We start from the raw sequence: 24,548 nt of genomic DNA, 5'->3' as shown, positions 1-24,548 counted from the left end.
TTTTGACAACTATTACATTGTGGGTTTGAGCCGTCCTTTTTTATGTCAATCCAATGAAGTCACCTTAATTCAAGTGGCAGATACGTGGCAGAAAATAAGTTTATTTTAAATTATATATTTTAGGGGCATGTCATGTGGTCTACCTGCACAGCCTGTGTGATCTACTGGTAGAGCACAATCTACCTTTTGGGAACCCCTGGCGTACTATCACAACTTCTTCACAGTCATTTGACCCTGGTGTAGAGTGCAGGCTCAGGCTGGGTTTCTTTAGCTGTAGGTGAACTCTCTGAACTTTAGGGTCTTGGATAATATAATAACTAGTATCCAATATATTAAAAATATGGCTATATTACCACAAGCATCACAGTTGACTGAGATATTTAACGTTTTAGACACATATACAATATATTTCCACATTTCATTATGATGCCATTATGCCCACAACAAAAATATATATTTGTTATGTTTGCATAAATACTATACATTAAAAAGTACATTTTATATGACTTATTTCTAGACCAACTCTTCCACAATTAGTCAACAAACTTCTATGAGTATGAGGCAGGTTTTTGGAAATCCAATTTTGGACAAAAAGGAAACTATTAAACACAAAAAAAACCACCTGCAAACAGCATTAATTTTTCAGAGCTTTATTTTGTAAACTGATCATGTCAAACGTTTGGCGTTATCACGCATTGTATTGTATCTGTATGAAAGTACTGTATGTCAGTTGGAGGTGTGTGTGTCTTAGTAGATAAGAGCCTTGCAGTCCCCTCTTGGCTTGGTTATCTTGTCATAGTTCTTGCTAATGATGTCATGCAGCACAGCCTTCAGGACAGCAAAAAAGAACAAACATTATATTACACAGAAGCATAGACTGAGAGGAAGACAGACAGAAATAGAGGAACAGATTAAAGTAAAAGAACGAGAGAGATATACGGCCGGAAACATAAGGACACTGCAACAGACGTAGAGATGGAGAGCGAGAGAGAGTGATACAGCAAGAAAGGAGGGGCAGGGAACTGAAACAGAGGGAGAAAGAGAGGAGGGGTGCCAGTCCTTTCATCACAGCCTACACCTGCTCTGCATTGTACATTAGCAGCATCAAAACCCAGGAACAGATGGCGACATAATTGTGATTAATGGACAGAAGATGGAGCTCCAATCAATCAGCATGTTGGCACAGCAATTAGCCCAATTAGCTTTTGAAAATCTATTAAAATTGTGTGTGGCTTCTACTTCTACTGCGCCATCCAGTTCCCAACGTGAATATTATGCAAAGTGGATCACATGATTGTTCCCTGTTGTACGTCTTGAATAGTCACATAATCAGTGTAGTGTAGCATCTGTGCAAGCTGTGATAGTGGAAAAACTATAGCCGATGCCGATCTACAAGCTCACAATCTATGTCCTTGCATAAAGGCGCCATATAAATGCAACATTTACCATGTATAGAGGGTATGCGCATGACATCATCATCATACCCGGAAGTTATGCAGGAACAGAAAACTACTTTCTGTCCTCGACAGCCAACAGAAAAAGATGTTAACCCATTCTGACCCGAGATCAGATTCATACGAGGTTTCCACTGGACACCCACTGGTCTGATTAACCCATTCTGACCTGAGATCGGATTCTAGAAATGTCAGTCGCTCTTCGATTTTTTTCAAAAATAGCAGACCTACAAGCTCGTATCGCGCCACTCGGTGGCGCGATATGAGCTTGTAGATCTGCTATTTTTCAATAGCTAAAGCATAACATGATGCTGACACCAAAATGGGTGCCCGTTCAGAATGGGTTAAACAACGTTCACTTTGCCACTCGATTTGCCATTGACTTTATGCATGCGCATTGCGCATACCCTCTATTCATTTACCATTTAACGTGTTGCACAGTGCACCATGGCATTGTGAGCTTGAATATCTGCTATTTTTACAGAATGTTCGACTATGTTCGCCTCGACGCCTATTATGATATGCCAAAAAGAAGGCACACTACAGTTCACTACGGTGCTTAAGGAGCTTCAACTTTTAGATCATTATGCAAGTAATAATAAAGAAAATAGTATGTCTGAACATGTATGTCTTACGTATGCATTTCGGATCTCCAGGACTACAAGACGAAGCTCAGAGTACTGGTACTGATCCAGTTCATGTACCAACTGTCTGTAGTCTCCCTAAAATACAAGCATGGCATTCAATCAAATAATCATATTTGTTTTTACATACTGTAGCTCTGTAACTAGTCATGTTCTTCAATACAGATGAAATAAAGTGCTTTCATAATCAAATGAAAAGGTAAATGCACATATAGATGGTGAATGCATACTCAGATGTGTAGTGTGCATACATAGTTTACACTATACAGTACACGCACACACACACATACACATTTGTACAGACATGCTCTCTTGAAGCTATAATTAGCACCATGTGATACTCTTATCAACTATCTCACACACACACACACACACACACACGGACACTGACCACATGGGGTTCTTTGGCGGCCTTGGCCACAGCATCTCCTCTCTCACTGTAGTATCTGACAAAAAATATATATATTATTAAAAACAAAGAATTAACCCTCATTGAAAATACCAAATGGAAACAATATTCCACTGGATTGTTTACTCCAATTGCTTACTTTGAGATCTGAGTCTGGAACCCCTCGATCTTGGTGCGCGTGTTGGTCAAACACTCAAACACTTTTTCCTGTTGGAGGACACACATATACCCATACTTTAATCTGCCAAAGACACAAAGCACTAGAAAACCAAGCTTCTGTTTCACTTCCACTGAACAGAAGATGTGAGATCAAAGTGGAACTTTGTTCTGCAAGTATCAGCCCACACTCTTACCGTTAATCAACAGTAAAGGTCCCTGCACACAGAGCGCCCTTTTCTGATTTTTAGTGGCGTTTCTCCATCGGGTTTTCAGAAAAACACGCCCAGTGTGCAACCACCTTTACAGCCTGTTCACATGAGCTCACCTGTATGGCCACTCCAAAATTATCACCGTCTTCAATTTTAGGAATGTTTAGCTGCACCCACATAGAGACCTACAGTAACAGGGCAAACAATTATGTTTAGGCATTCCTGTTTGTTACTGAGACAGTGTGCAGAGAGAAGGAATGGCATGTACCAACACTAACTCTGGAGGGGGGAAATCAGACCTTTATGTGGTTGGTTGTACAGGTACTGTACATTATACTGTACCTTAACAGGTCTGTGTAGCCGTTTATAAACCTATGGCTCTATCTATGGTACATACAGGCCTTTATGAGATTATGAAAATATAATAAAATATTTATTGATCTGTGTTGGAGATCAGATGGAATCATACTGTATTTAAATGTGAATTAATAGTTGCTTTATTTAAAGATAATGCAGCATCTAGGTAGTACAGTATTGCCCCAGTATTAATTAACTGCATGTCGACACTGTGTAAATGTCTCACCGTATTGAGTTTCTCCTTCAGGGTGTGGATCTGTGGCTTGACCTCCTTCAGAAGACTCTCCACGCGCTCGTTACAGCAGACGGGACCACACGGAGGGCCTGTAGGATCAGTCAAACCCACGCCGTTCGCAATATATAGATTCATTGAGGCGAGCAGTAATGACCTGGAGCAGTTTCTCGAGCTGAAAAGTTCTGCTTTTCAGCTCTACCCAAAAGAGAAATGTGGCGTCTACCCAAACATACAAAGATATATGAATTTTCACTTCAAACCTATTTCAATAATAGTGAAAACAACTGATCTACAAGCTCACAACGCATCACCATTCCCCCCCCCCCTCCCCCATTTCTGAAATTGTTTTGAATTCATAGTCCCCATACAAGGACCCATACAAATGGCAAATGGGATTGCGAGTCTTGCGACCAAAACATGGGTCCCAACCCAGTGTTGGGAACCGCTGCCCTAGAGGTTATTCTTTCATGTGACTGTGTGGGCACACTGGGCAGTGATGCATCCAAGACGACGTGTAATGCTTTTATTATTCATGCTTTCATGACACAACAACCTGTGTGTGCTTTGTGAAAGGTGGTCTCTCTCAGTGTATACAATATAAACACAAGCAATACATTTGAAGTGGTTCACTAACTCCTTGGTTACCGGTACTAGTTCAGTCATAGAACAAGTCTAGGATGCTTAACACCATCGGGGCAAGTGTGCACGGTCATGTGCCCGAGACGGAGATTGATAATCTAGTGCTATGAAAACTGATCCATCGTCAGCAAGCCTAGAGGCGCTTGCTGACAATGGGCACATTTTATTAATGGATTAAATAGGCCCGGGCCCTCAAGGTGTTAACAGAGGACAAAACGTTGTTTAGTAGATACTCAGAATAATGCCATGATGATACATTATAGTATACTGTTGTACAACATCTTTGAATTAGCTGATTTATGAAACATATTTTAATCCTATCACCACAGTAGTAGCTGTAGAGTGCCCTAGACTTTCATTTTCATTGTCTCAAATTACCTTTTTTTCTAGCAGTTATCAGAAACGGAAAGTATAGCATTCGATTCCTTTTATTAAAAAAATAAAATTGTGGTCAAAAGATCAATGTCACGATGAGCCATAGTTCATCGTAGTTGCAGCTCAACTATGAACAACCATAGGTTGCACTTGTTGGACTTTTTATTTATTGTTATCGAACGGAAGCGATCAAGTCGACTGGCATATTTACTGTATAAAGTGGATATTCCTCTCCTGTTTGTTCCTTCCTTCCGTGTTTCACTGAGCATCAGGCATCTGTTTTATAATGGTCTGTATCTCGCCACGAGAGATTTATGAAATGTGCATTTGTGAGTTATACCCTTAGGGTCTATATATAAAAAAAAACACTGTTTTCTGTCCAGAGATGAAAACTACCGTTTGCAGGAAACTGCGATCACATGGGACATCAACAGGGGACCCCTTGTTTGATGAAGGAACAGCCATGCAGTGTTTCAGAACCACCACCATGGGATATGAATAAATAAAATTAAAAGACATCTTTCATATCCGTTCAGTTACCTGCATCCTCGTCTTCTTTATCGCCGTCCTTGTCTTTCTTGCCCTCTTTAGCCTCCCTCTGTTACACAGAGACAGGTAAAATGGTAAATGGTGCTTTTATATAGAACCTTTATGCAAAGCACTTTACAGGGATTGTGCATTACATTCACACACACATTCACACACCGATGGCAGAGGAAACCATGCAAGGCACCTATCCACACTAACTCCAACTCCTATGATTTCCATGTTACCCTCACAAAAAACATGCCGTAATCCTGGTCTCTAAAACTACCTCCCCCTGGCCAGGTGGGAATAGTTGATTTCCCCGCCTGATGGAGAGGAACTCTTTGGAATAACGTGTTCCTTCCACACGCTACGTCGGTGAAAAGAAGCAGCTTGAACTCTGCATGCATAGAAGGAAGCATGAGGTCAGTCCACTGCCCTCCCCAGGTTGGCAGAGGAAGTGTAGCACCCAGGATTAAATTAGATAATTGACACTGGGAAAAATGTAGGGAAAACAAAAAAGATTTCCATGTTGCCATAAATTAGTAAATATCTTATAAAAGCCGTAACTCACTACTTACTGACCATATTGTGATTATATCACACCTAAATGGGATAAACAACACCCCTTAGCTGTGATATAATGTAATGACAACCATGGCCTATTGTGAATTATTGCTTGCTGTGTAGAATTATAACAAGAAAAATATTTAAATACATGCAACTGGAAAATAGGTAGTCTATTGCTTGACGATATGTAAAAGCCTTCATCAACATCCTGTCAGTTGTTTATTAACTAGAAAGGACTCTCAAAGGAACTGTTTCGTATAGGGGCCATATGGAACCATTTTCAAATAAAAAGTGGCCAGCAAAAATTAGTAATATTAAAGTAACTGAATAGCCTACCCTACAAGAGCTGATGATTATGATGCTTACCTCCTCCTTCTTGCGCTTGGCTTCTTCCTTAGCTGGGTCTGGTAATGGGATGTCCAATGGAGCCTTAATGGACGCCAGGTCTTCAATGCTGAAAGATGTCTGTGGACAGAAAGATATTATCAGCTTCCGTCCAGTGTATATTCCTAAAGGTTTTATAAGAATCTCCCAAAATGGCGATAATTGATTGATTGATTGAAATATTTATGAACAGTTTGCAGAATTACAGTACATTTCAAGCACAACTCAATACAAAGACTGTTAACTGTGAGTGGACAAGTTTACAAGAGGGTCCACCTTGTTCAATTCATCAGGTAAGATAAGGTTCTTATTGGATACTAGCAGTAAAATAGTGGTGTTTTTACTGTTTTACTACATTACTGCCTGGCTGATAACGATTAACAGGTGTATCACAGATGGAGTGCAATGTAGCCGGCTCTTGTTGTTTCATACAGTATTTCACATACAGAGCCATATAACTGTCCCACTTACTTTCTGGTCGGGTTCCAATTCAAATTGGCGGCCTAAATGTGATAAATGCTCCGTTTGTACTCATCCATTAAATAATTCCAAAGACGTGGAGTGAAATATGGTCCTCTAGTTTTATATCCATGTGAAAGTTCTGTCACAAAACGTGTATTTAGTCAATTATCTCCACTTTCTCACGGGATGCACACAGACGTCTTTCTCTCCGGGCAAAGGGGCCCGGAATGACAGCTGGACTTCATTTATCAAAACTTCCTCTGATCATCACAAACGTCATCACCAATAGAGCGTTGCAGTCCCTCCCCCTTTCAGAACGGCGAGTGGCCCAGGAAATGAAATGCAACGCATTCTGACCATAGGATTTTCTTTAAGTATTTATTTAAAGACGGTTACACCGCGGACCAAGCCAACTCGGATCGTGACAAATCATGACAATGAACACAATATTTTGGGCCGATCAAATCATTAGAAAGAAGAAAATAAAGGCAGGAGACAACACTATTTGTTTTGTTTTTCTTCTTATAAATTATTTGATCGGCCCAAAACATTGTGTTCATTGTCATGATTTGTCACGATCTGAGTTGGCTTTGTCCGCGGCGTAACAGTCTTTAAATAAATACTTAAAGAAAATCCTATGGTGAGAATGCATTGCATTTCATTTCCTGGGCCACTCGCCGTTCTGAAAGCGACGCTCTATAGACCAGGGAAATTGGCAGGTGCCTTGCGATAGGTTCTGGGTAATTAATCACACCACCTGCCAATTGTGTGACCCAAACTTTTGTGTTTCCCTGGTCAATTGGTGATGACATCTGCGGTAAACAGGACGTATTCGTAAAATCAGTCCATCGATCATTCCGGGCCCCTTTGCATCTCTTGAATAAGTGGAGATAATTGACTAAATACACGTTTTGTGCCAGAACTTTCACATGGATATAAAACTAGAGGACCATATTTCACTTCACGTCTTTGGAATTATTTAATTCAAACGGAGCATTTATCACATTTAGGCCGCCAATTTGGAACCCGACCAGAATGATCACAGGCGTTCTCGGTATAAGTGCAATGAAACTGCAACAACCTTCAACAGCATCTGAAGCTCTTCAATCTTCTGAGGGAAAAAAGTTGAAACCAGAGCTTGTGCCTGTAATGAAACAAAGACCATTAGGTAAATGGATACAATTTGTAAGATGAATCAAGAAGGGATAATGTTGTCACTTAAGTTACTCATACAGGTTGGTACATAAGCAGCAATAACTTGGTGGAACATGGATGGACAGACAAACATACAAATAAATATAGATTTATAACCAAATTACCTCTTTGGTAAGGCGCTGGCTGAAGTCATCAAACTGTAAAATGACATGAAGATGATAAAAATATCATTGTATGGCATGGTAAATGTAGCTAATGTAGCTCCTTACACAACAAAGGATTGGATAACAGACAGATAGAGACAGGTCTATCAAACAGATCAGATAGCTCTGATCCATAGCCCTAATGCCCTTGCATGCATTAGAGCTATGGACCAGAGCTATCAGACAGACCCATTTAAAATGGGTCTGTCTGACCGACTGACTGACCAAAGCCTTCACATGTCATTTTCCATCTGATTGTATGATAACGGTCAGGTTTATTCGTTCAGACGCCTGCCCTGCATCTAGGTTAGGTAGCCTAACCTTAGCCATGGTTCTAGCCCATGGTTCATGACTCTCGTATTCATAGAGAGTTCATACGCTGCAGATACGATCTTAGAGAGAATATTTATGTCCGCGTTCCAGAATTCCCATACGAAAATATAGTTATGAGCAGGGACCCTACATAAAACTCATCCAAATTTCAGAAAAGCTTTCTGGAGGGTCCCGAAAGGGGCTAGGGAGTGCAGTACTTTCATTTAATCCGACGGAGCATTGGTCCGAACGACAACCTACCTCCTCCCTCACCCTAACCCTAACCTCCCCCGGGGCAGACACCTAAACCTAACCGCAACCCTCTCCCGACCCGCAGCGCACCTCGGAGCATTGTCGGATGATAGTATGCCTCCCGTACGCCTATCAGAATAGAGCTAGCTACCGTTTAAGGGCTGATGCATGCACCAGAGATTCAAATCAATGTTTCAAAAGTTCCAATTTTGCCTGCAACAAAGCAGTAGCTCAGTCACTATGGTCACACATGGCACATGCACAGTCAGATCCGCTCACCTGCTTCTTCGATTCTGGCCGATTAGCTAAGGAAGCCATCTCGTTTTTGGATGTGGATAACCCAAATACAAATGTATCTTTTGAAACAGTGCAAGAAAAATACGCGTTTCTCCTAAATTTTACGTCATGCACGACACGTAAAGGTTAAGTTATTCAGTATAAAAGTGACAATGAAGTAGGCTAGACTTCCAAGAAGTTCCGTACTGTCTTTCCAGTTGGCAGCGTCTAGTGAGCTAATCTAGGGCAGCGTCTAGTGAGCTAATCTAGTGAGCTAATTTAAGACTTCCGGTGGACGATCTCTTCAAAATAAGAGTACCCTCTAGAGTATTGAAAAAAAGTTTAATTTGCACATTAAAACTACAAATTAAGCATTTAAATGATGCTATATGATGCTATAAGACACACATTATGTTTATGTGTAAGAATAAGTAATTAAATCCTTATAATAATAATAATAAAGTTATCTAAATGGATAAATGCTATTCACTGGAGTGCATGGACTTTATAAAGTGGACACTGGACAAAAGACGGCTCCGCAAGGCAACTATCTGGACATACCCACGCGTTCGGGGAGATGTCCTATACCACACCCCACTCTCCGCTAAGCGGGAGAGGTGTAAAGTTCACAGCAGCAGACCTTCTACTGGGGTCAAGGCTGACAAAAAGTACCGTTTCCGGACCCAGAATGGACACTGGACAAAAGACGGCTCCACGAGGCAACTATCTGGACATACCCACGCGTTCGGGGAGATGTCCTGTACCACACCCCACTCTCCGCTAAGCGGGAGAGGTGTAAAATTCACAGCAGCAGACCTTCTACTGTGGTCAACGCTGAAAAAAGTACCGTTTCCGGACCCAGAATGGACACTGGACAAAGAGGCCTCCGCGAGGCAACTATCTGGACATACCCACACGTTCGGGGAGATGTCCTCTACCACACCACACTCTCCGCTAAGCGGGAGAGGTGTAAAATTCACAGCAGCAGACCTTCTACTGGGGTCAAGGCTGACAAAAAGTACCGTTTCCGGACCCAGAATGGACACTGGACAAAAGACGGCTCCACGAGGCAACTATCTGGACATACCCACGCGTTCGGGGAGATGTCCTGTACCACACCCCACTCTCCGCTAAGCGGGAGAGGTGTAAAATTCACAGCAGCAGACCTTCTACTGTGGTCAACGCTGAAAAAAGTAACGTTTCCGGACCCAGAATGGACACTGGACAAAGAGGCCTCCGCGAGGCAACTATCTGGACATACCCACACGTTCGGGGAGATGTCCTCTACCACACCACACTCTCCGCTAAGCGGGAGAGGTGTAAAATTCACAGCAGCAGACCTTCTACTGGGGTCAATGCTGACAAAAAGTACCGTTTCCGGACCCAGAATGGACACTGGACAAAGAGGCCTCCGCGAGGCAACTATCTGGACATACCCACACGTTCGGGGAGATGTCCTCTACCACACCACACTCTCCGCTAAGCGGGAGAGGTGTAAAATTCACAGCAGCAGACCTTCTACTGGGGTCAAGGCTGACAAAAAGTACCGTTTCCGGACCCAGAATGGACACTGGACAAAAGACGGCTCCGCGAGGCAACTATCTGGACATACCCACGCGTTCGGGGAGATGTCCTGTACCACACCCCACTCTCCGTTAAGCGGGAGAGGTGTAAAATTCACAGCAGCAGACCTTCTACTGGGGTCAATGCTGACAAAAAGTACCGTTTCCGGACCCAGAATGGACACTGGACAAAGAGGCCTCCGCGAGGCAACTATCTGGACATACCCACACGTTCGGGGAGATGTCCTCTACCACAGCACACTCTCCGCTAAGCGGGAGAGGTGTAAAATTCAAAGCAGCAGACCTTCTACTGGGGTCAAGGCTGACAAAAAGTACCGTTTCCGGACCCAGAATGGACACTGGACAAAAGACGGCTCCGCGAGGCAACTATCTGGACATACCCACGCGTTCGGGGAGATGTCCTGTACCACACCCCACTCTCCGCTAAGCGGGAGAGGTGTAAAATTCACAGCAGCAGACCTTCTACTGTGGTCAACGCTGAAAAAAGTACCGTTTCCGGACCCAGAATGGACACTGGACAAAGAGGCCTCCGCGAGGCAACTATCTGGACATACCCACACGTTCGGGGAGATGTCCTCTACCACACCACACTCTCCGCTAAGCGGGAGAGGTGTAAAATTCACAGCAGCAGACCTTCTACTGGGGTCAAGGCTGACAAAAAGTACCGTTTCCGGACCCAGAATGGACACTGGACAAAAGACGGCTCCGCGAGGCAACTATCTGGACATACCCACGCGTTCGGGGAGATGTCCTGTACCACACCCCACTCTCCGTTAAGCGGGAGAGGTGTAAAATTCACAGCAGCAGACCTTCTACTGGGGTCAATGCTGACAAAAAGTACCGTTTCCGGACCCAGAATGGACACTGGACAAAGAGGCCTCCGCGAGGCAACTATCTGGACATACCCACACGTTCGGGGAGATGTCCTCTACCACAGCACACTCTCCGCTAAGCGGGAGAGGTGTAAAATTCACAGCAGCAGACCTTCTACTGGGGTCAAGGCTGACAAAAAGTACCGTTTCCGGACCCAGAATGGACACTGGACAAAAGACGGCTCCGCGAGGCAACTATCTGGACATACCCACGCGTTCGGGGAGATGTCCTGTACCACACCCCACTCTCCGCTAAGCGGGAGAGGTGTAAAATTCACAGCAGCAGACCTTCTACTGTGGTCAACGCTGAAAAAAGTACCGTTTCCGGACCCAGAATGGACACTGGACAAAGAGGCCTCCGCGAGGCAACTATCTGGACATACCCACACGTTCGGGGAGATGTCCTCTACCACACCACACTCTCCGCTAAGCGGGAGAGGTGTAAAATTCACAGCAGCAGACCTTCTACTGGGGTCAATGCTGACAAAAAGTACCGTTTCCGGACCCAGAATGGACACTGGACAAAGAGGCCTCCGCGAGGCAACTATCTGGACATACCCACACGTTCGGGGAGATGTCCTCTACCACACCACACTCTCCGCTAAGCGGGAGAGGTGTAAAATTCACAGCAGCAGACCTTCTACTGGGGTCAAGGCTGACAAAAAGTACCGTTTCCGGACCCAGAATGGACACTGGACAAAAGACGGCTCCGCGAGGCAACTATCTGGACATACCCACGCGTTCGGGGAGATGTCCTGTACCACACCCCACTCTCCGCTAAGCGGGAGAGGTGTAAAATTCACAGCAGCAGACCTTCTACTGTGGTCAACGCTGAAAAAAGTACCGTTTCCGGACCCAGAATGGACACTGGACAAAGAGGCCTCCGCGAGGCAACTATCTGGACATACCCACACGTTCGGGGAGATGTCCTCTACCACACCACACTCTCCGCTAAGCGGGAGAGGTGTAAAATTCACAGCAGCAGACCTTCTACTGGGGTCAATGCTGACAAAAAGTACCGTTTCCGGACCCAGAATGGACACTGGACAAAGAGGCCTCCGCGAGGCAACTATCTGGACATACCCACACGTTCGGGGAGATGTCCTCTACCACACCACACTCTCCGCTAAGCGGGAGAGGTGTAAAATTCACAGCAGCAGACCTTCTACTGGGGTCAAGGCTGACAAAAAGTACCGTTTCCGGACCCAGAATGGACACTGGACAAAAGACGGCTCCGCGAGGCAACTACCTGGACATACCCACGCGTTCGGGGAGATGTCCTGTACCACACCCCACTCTCCGCTAAGCGGGAGAGGTGTAAAATTCACAGCAGCAGACCTTCTACTGTGGTCAACGCTGAAAAAAGTACCGTTTCCGGACCCAGAATGGACACTGGACAAAGAGGCCTCCGCGAGGCAACTATCTGGACATACCCACGTGTTCGGGGAGATGTCCTCTACCACACCACACTCTCCGCTAAGCGGGAGAGGTGTAAAATTCACAGCAGCAGACCTTCTACTGGGGTCAACGCTCAAAAAAGTGCTGTGCCTTGGGGCATTGACATGAAATCACTTTCTCTACGCAAGCTAAGTCAGGTCAAGGGGTTACCTCTAGCTTTGGAATGGGTGTCACTTGTGTGCGTTGATTGCATCTGTCTGTGCATTTATGCATTTGTTTGTCCTGACGAAACTTGATTATTTCTCGACTGTTTATTTTCTCGTATGACACGACATAGAAACTACTTGTGACTACTGTCTTTGTGTGCTGTCGAGCGGATGTTCTTTGCATCAAAGGTATAGCCTGCTGTGTCATTCGATTCATTTGTCCAGATATGCCATTTATGATCTTTAAGGATGTACAATGACGCATATGGTGGCCTGTCGAAAAATACACACATACTGGTCAAAGCATACTCATTTTGGTGGTACAGACAGGATAAATTGAACGTTTTTGGAATTTTTGTGCCAGCTCTTAACAGGAGAAGTAAGGTCTGTGGGCTGTTAATTACTTCATATGTTGATAAGCTCTTTTCCTGCTGACATGTTTCACATTGTTCAGATTGAGCAGGTAATATTTGTGCAATAGTGTCTAAGATGCCTTTTTGTGACACGTCAAGTGGCTGCACTATGAATTGTGACATGTTCTTTGTAGATGGTAAGGCCTTGTCACCACATTGAGTACAACTATACAGACTAAGACTTTTCAGGCAAAGCAGGTCATCTCCAAGGAAAGGAGACCGAAGTGTGTATTCTACAAAGCTGTTTAATATGGTGCATTCTTCTGTCCTAGAACATTTCTGAGACACTAATGACACTGATGTGTTGGCTAGATTGAATTTCTCAAGTTTCCGTCTAAATGTTGAGTCCTGCGCTGCTGCTTCTTCAAGCCGTGTGTGACATTTTTTTATAGCAGATGTCTGTTGTAGAAATGTTAGAATTGGTAATGGTATAGCTTCACACATATTGTCATTTAGACTTTCATTGCATAAAACCACATCATCATCATCTTCTTCCAAATTGTCCTCCGTTATTGTTCTGTTAATTGCTTTCAACTGTCCAGGCACAGAATGTACAGATGTCTGTATGTTTTGCTTGAACAACTGTGTGGACACCACACATACTCAACCAAACTACTAGTTTGTGTATAAAATCTAATGGGTCATTGTGCATTCCTAAGGCCAAGTAAGATGCTATTCACTAGTTGTTGAGTGACACCACAGATTGTTTTGCAATCAAATGTGTGACCTGGATTTTGAAAAAACGCTTGAATGAGAGCTGCTAAATTCCCCGGCATAGATGACAACTGAACCATCGAAGTAGGTGTCAATGGTTTCAATTTATCTTGTACTACTTGTAGATGCAGTATACCCACGCGTTCGGGGAGATGTCCTGTACCACACCCCACTCTCCGCTAAGTGGGAGAGGTGTAAAATTCACGGCAGCAGACCTTCTACTGAGGTCAACGCTCAAAAAAGTGCTGTGCCTTGGGGCATTGACAATTATTTAATTAACGAATTAAATAACCTTATTTTATTCTGAAGGCAACCGGATGTCTTAAATTAGCTAGCTCTCAGACAGGAAATTCTAAATTAGCTCATAAGACGGAGCCAAATATCTGTCTGAGAGTGAAGCCTGCCTGGCAAATGACATGGGGGGTCCTTTTTGTGGGCTTGGCCGAAAGTGGGCGTTACCAAAAGGTGGGCGTGGCCATGGCCGCCAGAAGTCTGTCAGATTTTGACAGCTTCAAATTAGTGTTAAACATAATATAACCCAATTGACTCCAGTCCTCTCTGTTTAATATATCTATAATGAAACTATATAAACTATGCATATACCATGAAGTGCTATGACTACTAGCTCTGGTCCATAGCTCTAATGCGTTTCATTTAGAGCTATGTTAATCTAAACTTCCCCGCTCGCATGAATGCAGACCAGCCTCTACTCTTTGGCGTAAATAAAAAGAACGTTTTTGCTACACATAAAAACAAAGGCGAGTTGTGTCATTAGAAAGCCTACTTTGGTAATTGGTTCTAGTTCTAGTGAACAGAAATAATAAATAAATAGACTTGGTAACCTAACTGTAGGGAGTGCAAACACATTAAAGAACCTGGGGGTTATCATCTATGAAAAGGCAACACAATGAGCAGAAAATAAAAATGAACCATGTAAATACAACAAATTGAGCAGAGCACTGCAGGGAGTTGAACCCCATTCCGGTAAACCAGAAGTACCACAACCAGTGCCTTGGTTTTTGTTTTGTTTTACGAGGTCCATTCGTTGAAATGTAAATTTTGCATTGCAACGGTAAAGTAATTTCACAATTGACATTGTAGGCAATAATTAATAACGGTATGGCACCAGGCCAAAGCCATGGGGATAGAGTATGTTTTGCACTCTGAGTGAGTGTGTGTGTGTGTGTGTGTGTGTGTGTGTGTGTGTGTGTGTCCCCGTCAGTTTGTTAACAGCTAATCTCCAGCACCATTAACCCGGTCGATGCCAAATTTTGCACACACACTCCCTGGATGCCAACGATGAACCTCTGTCCAGAACGGCCTGTATAGCACCACACATTTGCTTTCCGAGACTATGGACTATAGCCTTTAGCTTTTCCGTGATTTTCACCTTTTTTTCAAATCCTCCGAAATCTTGAAAGACAACATACTATAGTATGCCCTCCGTGACCATGGACTATAGCCTTTCGCTTTTCCGCAATTTTACCTTTTTTCAAATCGTAAACAATGATGAAGAATTGCGCACTATAGCATGCCACTTAATGACCTTGGGGTCATCAAGGTCATTGATATTGATCAATGACCTTGAGCAGTATAAATGACCTTCAATAAGACTAGTAAATGACCTTGACCAGTATAAATGACCTTGACAAGTACAAATGACCTTGACCAGTATAAATGACCGTGACCAGTATATGACTGACCAGTATAAATTACCTTCATGAGACTAGTAAATGACCTTGACCAGTATAAATGACCTTCATAAGACTAGTAAATGATCTTTACCAGTATAAATGACCTTGACCAGTATGCGGTCCGTGACCATGGACTATAGCCTTTCGCTTTTCCTTGATTTTCACCTTTTTTTTAAATCCTCAACAATGATGAAGAATCGCACACAATAGCGCGCCGCTCAATGACCTGAGACCATGGACCAATGAACCATGTAAATATAACACATTGAGCAGGGCACTGCAGGGAGTTGAACCCCGTTCCGGTAAACCAGAAGTCCGACACCAGTGCCTTAGTTTTTGTGTTGTTGTTCATTTACAGGTCCAGGTGTGCATACCGTACGCATGTGCGCCTGTGCGTGTGTAGGTGCATTTGTGCATGTGTGTGCACGCTTCAATGACCACTGTTGGACCCCATGGGGATCAAGGACCTCAGGGAGCCACCCATAATTCACAACGGTCACAGCGAACTCTGTTGCATCACAACTGGTGGCCAACAGTCGTAACCAACACCGCCACCGACCCACAGGAGAATACCATCGCACAGTGGTATCAGACCAACCACAATCAGCCAGCCCTCAAACCAAACCCTTCGACCTAGAAGAACTCGAAACTGCAATGGGAAAGTTGAAACCCGGAAAAGCAGCAGGGATTGATGACATACTGGCAGAAATTATACAGCACCTGGAACCTAACGCAAAGACCTGGCTCGTAGGGATGCTGAATACATGCATGGCACAGAAAACCATCCCTTCTGTCTGGAGAACGGCCAAAGTGGTTGCAATCCCTAAACCTGGCAAAGACCCATCATCCCCAAAGAGCAACCGACCCATTTCCCTCCTCTGCATCACCTACAAGAGAGGCTGCTACTCCAACGCCTCATGCCACTCATAGACACCAAGCTGACTAAAGACCAAGCTGGTTTCCGTCCCGGCCGCTCCTGTGCTGGACAGAGCTCAACCTCACCCAACACATTGAGGATGGGTTTGAGGGAAAACAAATAACTGGAGCAGCAACTGGAGGGCGAAGCAAGCACGCAGGCAGCTTGTGCCTGCCTGCGTGCGTGCGTGCCTGCCTGCCTTCCTCATGTGGAAGCTGCGTAGTTGAGTTTGTGTGTGTCTTTCTTTTTCTGTCTTTCTTTCTTAGGACGAAGATCAAGGTAGACGCCGTTGGAAGGCTCAACACAAGCCGATGCCCCTAGAGATCCATCCCAAAGCTTCCCTCAGGGAGCCCAGCAAGCCAGCTAGCCAGCAAGCCCGCCCAGTCAGCCAACGCAGCCAGCCAGCTCCGCCAGTCAGCCAGTGTAGAAAGTCAGGCTGCCAAGCCAGCGCACATCAGCCCTTGCAGTCAACCATTGTAGCCATACCAGCCTTGCTCAGTCAGCTCAGCCAGGCCTCTCTCGAGGCCTGGCTCTCTGTCTGCCTGGCCCGGTCTGACCCGCCCTGGCTTGCAGCAACAAAACCAGCCTTGCTGGCAAGCCAGCCAGCTCAGAATACGAGCTCAGCAAGCCAGCGCAGCTGGCAAGCACGCAGTTAGTCTAAACCAGTTTCAGACCGGCAGGCCAGGGCAGACAGACAGGAAGACCGAGGCGCCTAGGCAGGCAGACAGGCCAGGAAGGCAACAAAGTGCAGGCAGGGGGACTATCCGGCCTAAGGCTGCGCTGCAAGGGTTGGAGCCTGGCTTGCTCCTGCTGGTCTAGACTGAGTGGCTGTGGCTGCACAGTAAGGCTGCAGTAACCTAGTCTGGGCTTGTTGCTGCACTGGCTTGCTCAGCTCGCATTCTGAGCTGGCTGGCTTGCCAGAAAGGCTGGTTCTGTTGCTGCAAGGCAGGGCAGGGCAGACCGGGCAAGGCAGACAGAGAGCCAGGCCTCGAGAGAGGCCTGGCTGAGCTGACTGAGCAAGGCTGGTATGGCTGCAATGGCTGACTGCAACGGCTGATATGCTCTGGCTTGGCAGCCTGACTTTCTACACTGGCTGACTGGCGGAGCTGACTGGCTGCGTTGGCTGACTGGGCAGGCTTGCTGGCTAGCTGGCTTGCTGGGCTCCCTGAGGGAAGCTTTGGGATGGATCTCTAGGGACATCGGCTTGTGTTGAGCCTTCCAACGGCGTCTACCTTTATCTCCGTCCTAAGAAAGAAAGACAGAAAAAGAAAGACACACACAAACCCAACTATGCAGCTTCCACCTGAGGAACCGAGACGCGAAAAAAGAACTGAGCGTCACTTGGGATGGTCACAAACTCTCCAACCATACCCACCCCATGTATCTTGGAGTTACACTGGACAGGACACTCTTCTTCAAAAAACACCTGGAGAACACAAAAGCCACGGTCAACACCCACAATAACATCCTGTGAAAACTAGTGAACTCCAAGTGGGGTGCAGACCCACAAACAATCCGTGCAACTGCCATGGCCCTGTCTTTCTCTACAGCAGAGTATGCCTGCTCAAGCTGGAGCCGATCACGTCACACCAAATTGGTCGACACAGCCCTAAATGACACCTGTCGCATCATCACGGGATGCATCAAGACAACACCTGTCCCTGTCCCAACACCTGTTTACATTCGAGGGTCGCCGGTCCTCTCGAACGGAACAGTTTAACGTCATGCCCAGGACGAAAAGATATAGAGAACACCAACATGACAAATAAACGCAGGAAGGCATGGGCCACAATCCACCGTCTTGGCCAAGACCACACCACCCATAATTCACAACGGTCACAGCAAACTCTGTTGCATCACAACTGGTGTAGGTATTGGATGGAGCCCGCACACCACAGGTATAAGAAAGACGTTCTTTATTGAAATACTGACGTTTCGATCAATTTGATCTTCATCAGGTCATGTGTACACAAAACATACACTTTTATACTAAGGGAGTGCCTCCATTAACCAATCAAAACACCACATTTTGGTGCCCCTCCCATCACTGCAGGTGTGACACGTCAACCCTGAGTGAGTAGGTGGGGACCCAGACATATTGATGTAAATATAATCTGTTCAGAAAATGTAGTGCCTCTCATATAGCTTGTAGGTGATGCAGAGGAGGGAAATGGGTCAGTAGCTCTTCAGGGATAATGACAATGACCTGAGACCATGGACCAATGAACCATGTAAATACAACACATTGAGCAGGGCACTGCAGGGAGTTGAACCCCGTTCCGGTAAACCAGAAGTCCGACACCAGTGCCTTAGTTTTTGTGTTGTTGTTCATTTACAGGCCTGTGTGTGTAGGTGCATGTGTGCATGTGTGTGTGCACACTTCAATGACCACTGTTGGACCCCATGGGGATCAAGGACCTCAGGGAGCCACCCATAATTCACAACGGTCACAGCAAACTCTGTTGCATCACAACTGTTGGCCACCAGTTGTGACCAAGACCGCCACCGACCCACAGGAGAATACCATCGCACAGTGGTATCAGACCAACCACAATCAGCCAGCCCTCAAACCAAACCCTTCGACCTAGAAGAACTTGAAACTGCAATGGAAAAGTTGAAACCCGGAAAAGAAGCAGGGATTGATGACATACTGGCAGAAATTATACAGCACCTGGGACCTAACGCAAAGACCTGGCTTGTAGGGATGCTGAACACATGCATACTAGAAAACCATCCCTTCTGTCTGGAAAAAGGCCAAAGTGGTTGCAATCCCTAAACCTAGAAAAGACCCATTATCCCCAAACCGACCCATGTCCCTCCTCTGCATCAACTACAAGCTCTATGAGAGGCTGCTACTCCAACGCCTCGCTGCCACTCATAAACACCAAGCTGACTAAAGACCAAGCTGGTTTCCGTCCCGGCCGCTCCTGTGCTGGACAGAGCTCAACCTCACCCAACACATTGAGGATGGGTTTGAGGGGAAACAAATAACTGGAGCAGCATTCAGAGATCTCTCTGCTGCCTACGACACTGTCCAACACCGCACAATGGTCAGGAAAAGCCTCCTCAACAACAGGCGCTTCTATGTCCAGTTAAATGACCAGAGGATTAAATGGAAAGCCCAAAAGAACGGCCTCCCACAAGGTAGCGTGCTCGCCCCCCTCCTTTTCAATATCTACACAAACGACCAGCCACTACCCAATGCCTAATGCCAGCGTTTCATCTACGCCGACAACCTCTGCATTACGACCCAACAAGCAGACTTCCAGAAGATTGCGTCTGTCCTTGAAAGTGCCCTCCAAGAAATGTCAAGCTACTACAATACAACCACCTGAAACCCAACCCATAGAGAACACCTCACACACACATAATTTCCTTTCGTGGCTGTTTACATTCGAGGGTCGCTGGTCCTCTCGAACGGAACAGTTTAACGTCATGCCCAGGACGAAAAGATATAGAGAACACCAACATGACAAATAACAGCAGGAAGGTATGGGCCACAATCCACCATCTTGGCAAAAACCACACCACCCATAATTCACAACGGTCACAGCAAACTCTGTTGCATCACAACTGGTGTAGGTATTGGATGGAGCCCGCACACCACAGGTATAAGAAAGACGTTCTTTATTGAAATACTGACAACGTTTCGATCTATTTGATCTTCATCAGGTCATGTGTACACAAAACATACACTTTTTGCCCCCATTAAACAATCAAAATACCACATTTTGGTGCCCCTCCCATCACTGCAGGTGTGACACGTCAACCCTGAGTGAGTAGGTGGGGACCCAGACATATTGATGTAAATATAGTCTGTTCAGAAATTGTTGTGCCTCTCATAGAGCTTGTAGGTGATGCAGAGGAGGGAAATGGGTCGGTAGCTCTTCAGGGATAATGGGTCTTTGCCAGGTTTAGGGATTGCAACCACTTCGGCCTTTTTCCAAACAGAAGGGATGGTTTTCTGTGCTATGCATGTGTTCAGCATCCCCACAAGCCAGGTCCTTGCGTTAGGTCCCAGGTGCTGTATCATTTCTGCCAGTATGCCATCAATCCCTGCTGCTTTTCCGGGTTTCAACTTTCCCATTGCAGTTTCAAGTTCTTCTAAGTCGAAGGGTTTGGTTTGAGGGCTGGCTGATTGTGGTTGGTCTGATACCACTGTGCGATGGTATTCTATGTGGGTCGGTGGCGGTGTTGGTTACAACTGTTGGCCACCAGTTGTGACCAAGACCGCCACCGACCCACAGGAGAATACCATCGCACAGTGGTATCAGACCAACCACAATCAGCCAGCCTTCAAACCAAACCCTTCGACCTAGAAGAACGTGAAACTGCAATGGGAAAGTTGAAACCCGGAAAAGCAGCAGGGATTGATGACCTACTAGCAGAAATTATACAGCACCTGGGACCTAACGGAAAAACCTGGCTTGTGGGGATGCTGAACACATGCATAGCACAGAAAACCATCCCTTCTGTCTGGAAAAAGGCCAAAGTGGTTGCAATCCCTAAACCTGGCAAAGACCCATTATCCCCAAAGAGCTACCGACCCATTTCCCTCCTCTGCATCACCTACAAGCCTATCCCGTCACACCAAATTGGTCGACACAGCCCTAAATGACACCTGTGGCATCATCATAGGATGCATCAAGACAACACCTGACCCTGTCCCAACACCTGTTTACATTCGAGGGTCGCCGGTCCTCTCGAACGGAACAGTTTAACGTCATGCCCAGGACGAAAAGATATAGAGAACACCAACATGACAAATAACAGCAGGAAGGCATGGGCCACAATCCACCGTCTTGGCAAAGACCACACCACCCATAATTCACAACGGTCACAGCAAACTCTATTGCATCACAACTGGTGTAGTTATTGGATGGAGCCCGCACACCACCAAAAAAAAGAAAAACAACATACTATAGTATGCCCTCCGTGACCATGGACTTTAGCCTTTCGCTTTTCTGCAATTTAACCTTTTTTCAAATCCTCAACAATGATGAAGAATCGCGCACTATAGCGTGCCACTTAATGACCTTGACCAATATCAATGACCTTGAGCAGTATAAATTACCTTCAATAAGACTAGTAAATGACCTTGACCAGTATAAATGACCTTGACAAGTACAAATGACCTTGACCAGTATAAATGACCTTCACCAGTATAAATGACCGTGACCAGTATATGACTGTGACCAGTATAAATTACCTTCATGAGACTAGTAATTGACCTTGACCAGTATAAATGACCTTTAGAAGACTAGTAAATGATCTTCACCAGTATAAATGACCTTTAGAAGACTAGTAAATGATCTTCACCAGTATAAATGACCTTGACCAGTATGCGGTCCGTGACCATGGACTATAGCCTTTTGCTTTTCCTTGATTTTCACCTTTAAAAAATCCTCAACAATGATGAAGAATCGCACACTATAGCGCGCCGCTCAATGACCTGAGACCATGGACCAATGAATGAAATACAACACATTGAGCAGGGCACTGCAGGGAGTTGAACCCCGTTCCGGTAAACCAGAAGTCCGACACCAGTGCCTTAGTTTTTGTGTTGTTGTTCATTTAAAGGTCCAGGTGTGCATACGCATGTGCCCCTGTGTGTGTAGGTGCATGTGTGCATGTGTGTGCACGCTTCAATGACCACTGTTGGACCCAATGGCGATCAAGGACCTCAGGGAGCCACCCATAATTCACAACGGTCACAGCGAACTCTGTTGCATCACAACTGGTGGCCAACAGTCGTAACCAACACCGCCACGACCCACAGGAGAATACCATCGCACAGTGGTATCAGACCAACCACAATCAGCCAGCCCTCAAACCAAACCCTTCGACCTAGAAGAACTCAAAACTGCAATGGGAAAGTTGAAACCCGGAAAAGCAGCAGGGATTGATGACATACTGGCAGAAATTATACAGCACCTGGAACCTAACGCAAAGACCTGGCTCGTGGGGATGCTGAACACATGCATGGCACAGAAAACCATCCCTTCTGTCTGGAGAAAAGCCAAAGTGGTTGCAATCCCCAAACCTGGCAAAGACCCATCATCCTCAAAGAGCTACCGACCCATTTCCCTCCTCTGCATCACCTACAAGAGAGGCTGCTACTCCAACGCCTCATACCACTCATAGACACCAAGCTGACTAAAGACCAAGCTGGTTTCCGTCCCGTCCTGTGCTGGACAGAGCTCAACCTCACCCAACACATTGAGGATGGGTTTGAGGGAAAACAAATAACTGGAGCAGCAACTGGAGGGCGAAGCAAGCACGCAGGCAGCTTGTGCCTGCCTGCGTGCCTGCCTGCCTCCCTCATGTGGAAGCTGCATAGTTGAGTTTGTGTGTGTGTTTCTTTTTCTGTCTTTCTTTCTTAGGACGAAGATCAAGGTAGACGCCGTTGGAAGGCTCAACACAAGCCGATGCCCCTAGAGATCCATCCCAAAGCTTCCCTCAGGGAGTCCAGCAAGCCAGCTAGCCAGCAAGCCCGCCCAGTCAGCCAACGCAGCCAGCCAGCTCCGCCAGTCAGCCAGTGTAGAAAGTCAGGCTGCCAAGCCAGCGCACATCAGCCCTTGCAGTCAACCATTGTAGCAATACCAGCCTTGCTCAGTCAGCTCAGCCAGGCCTCTCTCGAGGCCTGGCTCTCTGTCTGCCTGGCCCGGTCTGCCCCGCCCTGCCTTGCAGCAACAGAACCAGCCTTGCTGGCAAGCCAGCCAGCTCAGAATACGAGCTCAGCAAGCCAGCGCAGCTGGCAAGCACGCAGTTAGTCTAAACCAGTTTCAGACTGGCAGGCCAAGGCAGACAGACAGGAAGACCGAGGCGCCTAGGCAGGCAGACAGGCCAGGAAGGCAACAAAGTGCAGGCAGGGGGACTGTCCGGCCTAAGGCTGCGCTGCAAGGGTTGGAGCCTGGCCAGCTCCTGCTGGTCTAGACTGAGTGGCTGTGGCTGCACAGTAAGGCTGCGGTAACCTAGTCTGGGCTTGCTGCTGCACTGGCTTGCTCAGCTCGCATTCTGAGCTGGCTGGCTTTCCAGAAAGGCTGGTTCTGTTGCTGCAAGGCAGGGCAGGGCAGACCGGGCCAGGCAGACAGAGAGCCAGGCCTCAAGAGAGGCCTGGCTGAGCTGACTGAGCAAGGCTGGTATGGCTGCAATGGCTGACTGCAAGGGCTGATATGCTCTGGCTTGGCAGCCTGACTTTCTACACTGGCTGACTGGCGGAGCTGACTGGCTGCGTTGGCTGACTGGGCAGGCTTGCTGGCTAGCTGGCTTGCTGTGCTCCCTGAGGGAAGCTTTGGGATGGATCTCTAGGGGCATCGGCTAGTGTTGAGCCTTCCTATGGCGTCTACCTTGATCTCCGTCCTAAGAAAGAAAGACAGAAAAAGAAAGACACACACAAACCCAACTATGCAGCTTCCACCTGAGGAACCGAGACGCGAGAAAAGAACTGAGCGTCACTTGGGATGGTCACAAACTCTCCAACCATACCCACCCCATGTATCTTGGAGTTACACTGGACAGGACACTCTTCTTCAAAAAAACACCTGGAGAACACAAAAGCCACGGTCAACACCCACAATAACATCCTGTGAAAACTAGTGAACTCCCAAGTGGGGCGCAGACCCACAAACAATCCGTGCAACTGCCATGGCCCTGTCTTTCTCTACAGCAGAGTATTCCTGCTCAAGCTGGAGCCGATCACGTCACACCAAATTGGTCGACACAGCCCTAAATGACACCTGTCGCATCATCACGGGATGGGTCAAGAAAACACCTGTCCCGTCCGTGCCTTTATGCGCTAGCCGGCACCTCCCCCCGCACATCAGACGACTGTGTAACGCTCAAGATGAATGGAAAACACAGGAGATAGACAGTGAAGTCTGGAATGAAATGATAGAGAACACCTCACACACACAGTTTCCTTTCGTGGCTGTTTACATTCGAGGGTCGCCGGTCCTCTCAAACGGAACAGTTTAACGTCATGCCCAGGACGAAAAGATATAGAGAACACCATAATGACAAATGACAAATAACAGCAGGAAGGCATGGGCCACAATCCACCGTCTTGGCAAAGACCACACCACCCATAATTAACAACGGTCACAGCAAATTCTGTTGCATCACAACTAGTG

The 24,548-nt window shown here is 46.2% G+C and overlaps 1 protein-coding gene across 1 annotated transcript; it reads right to left on the bottom strand.

The window, feature by feature from the left end:
• Positions 1 to 113: 113 nt before the first annotated feature.
• psme1 (proteasome activator subunit 1) lies at positions 114 to 8,759 on the bottom strand. Its single transcript, XM_083777904.1, has 11 exons — positions 8,624 to 8,759; positions 7,742 to 7,774; positions 7,504 to 7,566; positions 5,943 to 6,041; positions 5,022 to 5,079; positions 3,459 to 3,556; positions 2,992 to 3,060; positions 2,647 to 2,714; positions 2,490 to 2,544; positions 2,090 to 2,176; positions 114 to 828 (listed from the first exon to the last, which is right to left on the bottom strand). The coding sequence occupies exons 1-11, from the start codon at positions 8,660 to 8,662 to the stop codon at positions 748 to 750; spliced, it is 750 nt and encodes a 249-aa protein (XP_083634030.1). The 5' UTR covers positions 8,663 to 8,759; the 3' UTR covers positions 114 to 747.
• Between the last annotated feature and the right edge of the window lie 15,789 nt (positions 8,760 to 24,548).

This window comes from Protomyctophum parallelum, assembly GCF_964188405.1.
Source record: "Protomyctophum parallelum genome assembly, chromosome: 12".
NCBI classification, from domain to species: domain Eukaryota; kingdom Metazoa; phylum Chordata; class Actinopteri; order Myctophiformes; family Myctophidae; genus Protomyctophum; species Protomyctophum parallelum.
The sequence above is the reverse complement of the archived record's forward strand: the minus strand, read 5'-3'. Positions and strand labels throughout refer to the sequence as shown.